Genomic DNA, 9401 nt, shown 5'->3' on the forward strand with positions numbered 1-9401 from the left:
AAATTAAATATCCCAAATTTTATTCTAGTGCCTTTATTCTGAAAATACTCAAAATAATAATATAGAATATATATATTCCATCCATCCATCCATTTTCTTTCACTTATCCGGGGTCGGATCGCGGGGGCAGCAGCCCAAGCAGAGAAGCCCAGACCTCTCTCTCCCCAGCCACCTCCTCCAGCTTATCCGCGGGAACACCAGGGCGTTCCCAGGCCAGCCGAGAGATCACCTGATGAAGCCAACAGAACCACATCATCTGCCAAACGCAGAGATGACATCCTGAGACCACCGAAGTGAAAGCCTTCCACCACTTGGCTATGCCTAGAAATTCTGTCCATAAAAAAATAAGGACAGAATGGCCCGTAACAATGGGCCAGACACCCCATACTCCCAGAGGACCCCCCACAGGACCCCACGAGGGACACGGTGGAATGCCTTCTCCAAGTCCACAAAACAGATGCAGACTGGTTGGGCAAACTCCCATGCGCCCGATTGACTTTTTTGAATTACTTTTTACATCAACCTGTAATTATGTCTATCTCACCAGGAAGTCTGACCAAAGTAGTGGTACAAACTCTAATGAGTTAGTAATGATTGGTTTGCCCTTGCTGAAGAGGGAAGTTAAATAAACAATTCATTAAAGAAACATCTAAGAAACTATCCAAGTAATTTGTGCAGAAAAGACCCACATTCGAGCCACAGTCACAGTTAAAGTACACCCCAAGCTGCTATGAGATACATATACATTGCTTCCTTCAGCTTCCTCACTATCCACCTTTTTTGTGCATCTCTCCTGCTTTACTGGACACAGAATTTGCATCACGGCTCCACAGTGACAATCCTGTGAAAAAAAAACTCCTACAGTTCATGTACTGTTTATGTTATTAAACCACATTTCACCTCCTGTATCCAAGGTTCAACTCTCTTTTTCACCCTGTTACAAATTTCCCGGGAAATAACAACAAATTCTTTTGAAAATATTTTATTAGCGTCAAATTTTCAGGACAACATCAAAAAGTTCTTTCATGACCAGTTTGATAGCACTTTGTTAAATGTAATAAAGAAATAAAAAAATGCCAGTAGAATATATGACAGGGTCACATGGTGCAACTTCTCAAAGACACTAAAAACACAGTGACGGTAAGATCCTCACAGACTGTCATAAGAGGTAGGTCACAGTTAAACATGCGACAGAGGAAGTGCATCATGTTCCAGCATTTTTAAGAAGAAGACAGTTAACTCTTGGAAAAATTTCCTTATTGTTTCTTTCCGTATTCTGTAAATTGATCTTGCTGTGTTGGGTAGTCAGATGAGTCAATCACACCACCTTAATGTGAAGACTACCCTGATCCTGGAGTTGCTGGGGCAACAAAAGCTGCATGACACCTACTGTATAGCTTCGAGCAGAAGTTCTCCAATCTGAAAGAAAAGTTATGTGAATGTTATATGATCATCTTAAATTATTATAAGGAAAGTGTTGTTATTTAAAATGCTAAAGAGGAAAGTTCAAAACAGAAAGGACTGAAAATAAAGAGAAAAATCACAAACCTGAACATGAGGAGGGGCACTGAGGACGTACGTGACAGCACTGGCAATGTCTTTTGCTTGCAGAGCCTGTTAGAGAAGTGCCAAATGTGTCATTTGATTTTATCTGAATGATCATGTCAACCCTCCACAAACTGTAGGATTAATAATTTTACCTTATATGAGGCATATATGCCAGCCACGTCATCAGGATTGTGTGCCCGTGATACAAATTCTGTCACCACTAAACCAGGAGAAATGCTCTGCAAAAGGAGATAATGATTAAAGAACTGTAGGATCTACTGTGCATGTGTCTCATGGCAGCTTATACTTGTGTTAACTGCACTTTTCCAGTTGGTGTGTTTTAAAGCCTTACTGTGGCTCGGATATGACTCTTTTCAGCACGCAGCTCCTGTCTCAGGCCCTCAGTCAGAGCGGTCACAGCGAACTTGGTGGCGGTGTAGAAATGTAGATCAGCAACAGGTAAGACGTGATGTCCACACACGCTGCAACAGAAGGTTTACAAGCTGTTACCAAATCAGCATTTACCAAAACTGATACAGTGATCTGTTCTGAATTGCTGGTTGGTCAATTAATTCAAATGAAGATGTCACTTTAGGTCTTAGGATATTGTGATAGACATTTTTCACTACTGTCTGGCACTTTTTTCAAATTAACAGTTAATTAAACTAATTATTATACTAGTGAACCCCTGACATGGGGTTTGACTCTTTTTGCTTCCTAAATGTTTTAATAACAGAGAGCTACAGACCTTTTTAACAGTATAACAAATAAAAAAAATAGGTAAATACACAATATTGGCTTTATTCTATTGTCTGATCCTGCAAATGTAGATCAGCAAAATCAAAGACATGATGTCCACACAAGCTGCAACAGGAGTTTTATAAGCCATGAACGAACAAGTTCATTTTAAACCATTACTAGTACTTTTTTCAGATTAACTAGCAATTAAAGTAATCATTGCCCTAGTATTCAATTCAATTCAATTCAATTCAATTTTATTTATATAGCGCCAAATCACAACAAATGTCGCCTCAAGGTAAAGTCCTTAAACAAAGATCTGTTATTTCCCTTCTTAAATCTTGTAATAATGATGTGGTTACAAAATAATCCTGATCTACAAACATTTTCCACAATAGAAAAAAATCAAATCAATAAATAATGATTACTGCATTTCATTTAGTGGCTCGAGGTTTAAGTGAATGAAGCACGGTCTGTTGCAGTAGGAAACATGTTTTTGGTGTCACTGGACCAAAAGCCCATAAATTATCTTTATCCATATTGTAATTCTTATAGTAACAAGTGGTACTATATTCCGCACCTCCTCTAAGTTTGTTTTTGGGTTTCAGAAAATCTAGTCTATGTTAGGAGAATTTGGCTTCTCGCAGGTCTACATGAGTTCAGAGCAGGGGAGATTTATCAGACAAGAAACACAAAGAGGAACAACATCAGTAGAGAAAATACAGAAAGACATGCCCAGGCAAGACAGATTTAATCATCGTTGTGTGTTGCATTATTTGGCTTGAATTCAACAGATAGTCATCTCTATGCATAAGAACCATGAGTATTGTTTGCTTTTCCTGTTAGCCAAATGTGTGCTTTGAAAAAGGTCTGTTGAGTCATGTTGCTACAGGATGGTCTTAATCAGACTAAATGATGATTAGAATCATATTGTGACATTTATGTGACATTTAAATCGACAGATTTGAAAGTTCTGTCACTTTCTATTAGCAAGTAAAACTGCACCTGTTTATGTTTATGATGTGCCCATCGTCCACGTTTCTCTCTTTCATTGACTGATAAGCTTCTCGTGTGCAGATGCTCAGTGCAAGAACGTTCACCTGTAAGAGACCAAGCAGAGAAATAAACAACAAAGAAAATCAAAATTCTCCAGGGGAGTTGTTTGCCTACTTTCGTGGAACTTTTCAACTTTCTGAGTTTCGTCCTATTGCACTTATTTTAACAAACTATGTTGTTTTGCAGGATTTTAGGACAACAACTTTGTAATTCAGATGAGAGTCATGACTTTGGTTGTATCAGACTTTCTTTTTTAGTGATGGATTATACTCAGCAGAATGTGATTTAATGGATGACTTGTTTGGAAATGGTTATACTGGTTCATTTACATTAAAATAAACTTTCTTTCTCTCTGTCTAATATAAGCCTAATGCAGCTGAAAATTTTCTGCATGATAGCAAGTTTAGTTCTGTCCAAATTTCTGTTTTTGATATGGACTAAATTGAAAGTTTCATGTTTCATATTCTAAAAACTATGAACAAATCGACTTAAAACGGATCATTTAATTGCTCTTCTGGGAAACCACTCCTGTGAACGCTTCTTTCAAACAGAACTGCAGATAATTTTTTTCTAAAATAACTCTGAACTCTTACATCCATGATGTTCTTCCAGGCACTGGTTTTGCCACTTAGCAGTAGTTCTGGATGAGATAAGCCAGCGTTGTTGATGCACACATCCACACCTTTGTGCTGCTCTTTGATCGCTGCGAACATGGCCAGAATCTCCTCTTCTTTGGTCAAGTCACACTTGAAAGGAACCAAAACACCAGGATGACCGGCACTCTGACACTCTGCTGCCAGTTTCTGAAACCAAGAAGGGAATGATGACAGAGGTTTAGCTTCAAAATAACTCTGCCCTGTAATTACTGTAAATTTGTGGATTTCAGTTTTCATAACACAGCTGATCAGTAACTTTGTACAACACTGGAAGTCAGATTTTTGCCTCCAACTGCAAAAACATTCCTCTCACTGGGTCTCAACTCATGTCTGAACACATCCTGCCATCAGCTGTTTCATCACATCTGCTGCACAGTAACTTATCTTTCTATCTCAAAAGCAGTGGCGGTCCTAGCCTGTTTGGCGCCCTGGGCGAACACCCTCTCTGGCGCCCCCCCCTCCCTCCTCACACACGAAGAGAGAGACGAAGTATGCATTGTATGCAAACGTTGTATGCAAACGGCTACTAAACAGACATCATAATTCGTCATACAATGAGAACAGGACAAATCAACAATTGACACTGACTAATTAATATTATATTATTGTATATATTGTTTGGAGTTTAGTCTGTTACTGTTACTATTTTTACCATTTCTTCTTGGAGGAACTGTAACCCAAATAATTTCCTTAGGGATTAAGAAAGTATCCTGATTCTTAATGTTTTAGGATACATGACCTGCCATTATCCAATGACACATCTGCTTACCTATGTCTTTTGCTCGTTTCTCCTTGTAGGAGTCATAATTAAATGTATTGAATTTTAACGATCACTCAGTTTTCATTTGTTTGGTTGCTATGGTGATGTGTAACCGGAGTCACGTGGGTGCTAGCGGTGACATTAGATGACAATAAAGTTTACTTTGACTTCAGCAGCGAGCAGGCGCACCGAGGACTCTCGCGCTCACTTTTCGAGTATAGAATTTTGAAAAAACATCGGTGCAAATGATAAGTCTGTATCATGTAATTTGATTTATTTTGCGAGTTGGTAATTTTTGCTGCTCCAGCCAGCCAGAGAATCCCCCGCCGCCCCGCCCTTTCCTCCCTGTGCCGCAAGCAGCAGGCGCACCTCGCAAACGGAGGGCGCCCTTACTCCCAGCAAATGTACGATAGAAAACCAATGCCATTCCCAATATGCGCTGGCATGAGGGCTTTATATCAGCTGTTTCTGGTACTACTGCACTGCTAACATGTCGGTTAATTTCACACACTTTGCTGTATCTATTTCTTGTTTATTTTTCTCTCTTAGTTTTTTCCCCCTCTTTTCTTTCTTCGTTTGTATCCCGCTTTATTAACACTAACTCTGTTCTAGGGTGCGTAGGTGCACACGGAAAGTAGGAGGGGCCAGAGGCGTTAAGAGATTTGATTGAAAATGAAAATTGAACTAATGCAAACAAGAAGAAAAAGACATTTTTAAAGTCAACAGAATTTTTTTTAAGTGCATAAATAAAGGATACACAAAAGTCACTGCCAAAAACTGATCGCGGCTTCTACCTTGTTACAGGAATGTTGTTTGTTGCTCAAGATGACTTGATATCATTGATGAGGGATACATTTGAAATATGTTTCACATATTATAGACCAATAAGTTATTTATAGCAGTTTAAATACAAGCAATCAGTTTTTGCCAAATACCAGAAATCAGTTTTTGGCAGACAACCACTTTCAGGTCAAGATACTCTACGCTGAAACTGAGTTTTCACTTCAGAACAAACCTGGAGTTTTGCGACGTCCCTGTCGCAGCCCACTACTTTCATACCGAGCCGGACCAACTCTACAGCTATAGCCGCCCCAATGCCGACCGAGGCTCCGGTCACCAGAGCCACTCTGCCACGCCAGCGCTCCATCACAGCGGTAACCTGCTACAAGCACGAAAGAAGCACAAATACGAAGAGAGAGCGACGGATCTTTCACTGTCCCGTGTGAGCATTTATATATAGAGCAGGGCCGTGCAGAGACGTTTAAAGGGGCGGGTGCTCAAAGCTAAAAAGTGGCACATTAAACCAGGCTGAATAACAACAACACACATTCATCGAGAATCTAATATGGGCAACAAGGCAAAGCAAACGTAGCCTATGTTTTACCTGATGGGTACAATGTTGCTGTTAAGGTGTTGCTGCTGCTCCTGCTGCTGATAGTGCTGGAGGCAACAAAAAACAGAAATAAACTAGACTGTGAATCACTCTTTGCTTCTCTTCTTCCTTCCATCCCATCATTTCATATATCACTCTCCACTTGCTGTCCATCTGAGAACAAGGCACAACTTGCTATTGCAATAAACTATTATTTAATTATCCATACCTAACAACTCTTACACTTAATCTATAATAAAATGATGACATAAAAATGTTATAGAAGCAAAACATTTCAGTTGTGCTTATTATTTTTGTTTATACTGGAATACCTCTCCAACAACTGGTACATGTGTTAATGTTACCTGTGCTCTTTGTAATCCAGCTGCTGAGGGATCCACTACCTTTAGTAGCCTCACACAGCTCCTACTGTTTCCTCCTCATGTCCTTACCAGCCATGTCTGGACAATGTTATATCACGAGTAATAATTTAAAAATCCATATCCATAAAACACACACATGCACACACAGTGACATTTTAGACCTTCTTCAGAATACTGTATATACTGTGGGCACAAGTTTCCATCATGGTGCTGATCCAGAATCCTTCCCTTATTATTTATTACTAGAGCTACAATAATAAAGCAATGAGGGGAAAAAAGTAATAAATATGAAATAATGTATTTATGATGATTCCATTTGTTTCACTATCCACTCTGTGCAGGGGGAAAGCTTATTACATTTTTAAACTGTAGAGATACAATAATTTTGCTGCTGTAAAATCAGCATTTTGTCTTATTTAAAATATAAATCTAATATAATCTGTTTCTTAATGTATGTTCTTTAAAATACAGTGTTTTTTAAATATTATAATTATAATCATTATTATGTGGACATGCATATTAGATCGTTTTTTTAGTGAAATATAATCCCTCCAGAAAGGCAGGAAAAGCCCGGAAACTTACTTTAAAACTAAATATGTTCCCTAAAACGGTGGACAGGACTACAGACCCATGACAGCCTTACACAGGTAGCCAGCAGCTATGACCAACACTACTTGTGCAGTTAATAAAAGGACAGTTATGTTTGTCACGCTGTTGCACACACAGCACGCTCGTTTGTTTCAGTTCATCAGTTGCAACAAGACAGCTTACCAACGCGTACGTAATAAGCTAATACTCCTGTGTGCTATACACTACAGTGTACGCTGTACACCTACTCACTGGTTTTGTCGCATCAGTCTGTGTCTCTGAGTTAACTTGTGTTTCTCCTACAGCTCCGGACCACAAAAAATGCGCGTGCTCTTTGTGAGCTCATTCCCGACTCGTAACCAGCGCGTTCTGCCGTCAAGGGCGATCATTGGTTAAATGTGATCATGTGACTAATACAAGCCAGATCCTTTTATTTAGCAAAACTATGATTAATAGCTAAATATTATTGTTGAAGGGGCACAGACAGGACTCCGCACACACACACACACATAAAAAAAAAAAATTAAAAATTAAAAAAAACAATTGCCTCAACAAAAGGGCACTTTGGGAACCCATCAGGAAAGGGGCGGGTGCTCAAGCCCCTTCCGCCCCCCCCTCTGCACGTGCCTGATATAGAGAGAGAAACATCTGAGTCATGTCAGTCCGCCTTTTCCTCTCAAACAGCTACAGTTCTCCGCCCTGCAGGGAGGCTTTCAGCCAATACTGTTGTCAGGTTTATGAAAACAGTTTGAGATAACTTTTACTCTGTGACACGTTACATCATCATTGTTAGAATGACAAACACGTGATGAGCAACTAAAACGCTAATTCTAAATGATTGTAACTGTTACTACTTTCAAAACAATCTATGTTTATGGCTCCGAGCGTGCAGCGACAGTCGCAAAGGCTTCAGCTATTAATATTTTTATCCTCATATTTCTGTTCTTGGCCGGCAGGAGCCTGATGTGGTCTTCAGCTGATGTAGCCCATCGAGATCTGCTTGCTTATTCTTAGCACAATAACAATAATTAACCTCACCAATGCAAAAGTTCCTACGAATCTTGTTCCATTTCTGTCGTTCCTGCAACATAGGAAATAAATATTCTTTCACCCACCTTTTCCAGAACAGATCCACAATATACTGGGCTTGTTTCCATCGTCTTCGCAGATACAGATCCTCTTTTTTTGAATAAACCTGGTGGCAGCACAGGTTTGCCTTTTAACTGGAGTAAGTGATTTGGAGTAAGAGGTAAAACCATTAATCCTACAGTTTGTGTGCTGTTGATTTGATTACTCAGATAAAAATAATTTAAGCATTTTTTCACTTCTTTGACAGTCTTTGGAAGCAAAAGATATCATCAGTGCTATCGCATATGTGCTCAGTGCTCCTCATGTTCAGGTTTGTAATTTTCACTTTTACCACCGTTTTTTGACTCATTGAATTTAGCTCTGCAACATTCTCAATATCACCAGTTTACTTATAATAATAAAGCATTATTTTACTTTTGCATGACATCCCGGTGTACTTCAGACCCAGCAACACACTCAGACAAAAACTGGTTCACCCGAAAGACAAAACGCCAAAACACAGACTTAACAATGTGGTGTATGCTGTACAGTGCAGCGAGGAATGCCCAGACCTCTACATTGGAGAGACCAAACAGCCACTTCACAAGCGCATGGCACAACACAGAAGAGCCACCTCCACAGGACAAGACTCAGCTGTCCATCTGCATCTTAAGGATAAAGGACACTCTTTCGAGGATGCCAATGTTCACATTTTGGACAGAGAGGACAGATGGTTTGAAAGAGGAGTGAAAGAAGCCATCTATGTCCACTGTGAGCGACCATCTTTGAACAGAGGCGGTGGTTTACGACACCAACTCTCTGCCATCTATAATCCAGTTTTGAGATCCCTTCCCAGACGCCTTAACGCCCACTCACACCCTGGGCCATCTGACCTCAGGAATTCGCATGATAAGGTGGGGCCAGGTTTCACAATGAACTCACCCGAAACTCTGGCTGATTGGGACCCACACCCAGTTCCACACCTTGGCTCAGGCGATTAGAGGATCATCAGGGGGTCCTTTTGTCCCTCTGTGGGGGGATACTCCCACTAGGTTTATATCTGGGACTCTCCACCATTTGACCTTAGAACTGAAGAAGCTTCTCGGATGAGAGGTGAAACGTCTTCAAGTAACTTAAAGAAGTCCTGACGCTTTTCTTTGCAAGCTCCTTTGACTACGATGACCTGGATGACTGAGAACCTTCACAGACATATTTTACTTTTCTTTCAGATT

At 40.0% G+C, this 9401-nt stretch overlaps 1 protein-coding gene across 1 annotated transcript; it reads right to left on the minus strand.

The window, feature by feature from the left end:
- Positions 1-978: 978 nt before the first annotated feature.
- LOC146503555 (dehydrogenase/reductase SDR family member 11-like) lies at positions 979-5977 on the minus strand. Its single transcript, XM_085131716.1, has 7 exons — positions 5774-5977; positions 3936-4145; positions 3292-3386; positions 1901-2030; positions 1701-1787; positions 1549-1614; positions 979-1419 (listed from the first exon to the last, which is right to left on the minus strand). Exons 1-7 carry the CDS (start codon positions 5903-5905, stop codon positions 1387-1389), a joined length of 753 nt encoding a protein of 250 aa, XP_084987842.1. The 5' UTR covers positions 5906-5977; the 3' UTR covers positions 979-1386.
- Between the last annotated feature and the right edge of the window lie 3424 nt (positions 5978-9401).

The sequence above is a fragment of the Neolamprologus multifasciatus genome, chromosome 14, assembly GCF_963576455.1.
Source record: "Neolamprologus multifasciatus chromosome 14, fNeoMul1.2, whole genome shotgun sequence".
Lineage (NCBI taxonomy): Eukaryota > Metazoa > Chordata > Actinopteri > Cichliformes > Cichlidae > Neolamprologus > Neolamprologus multifasciatus.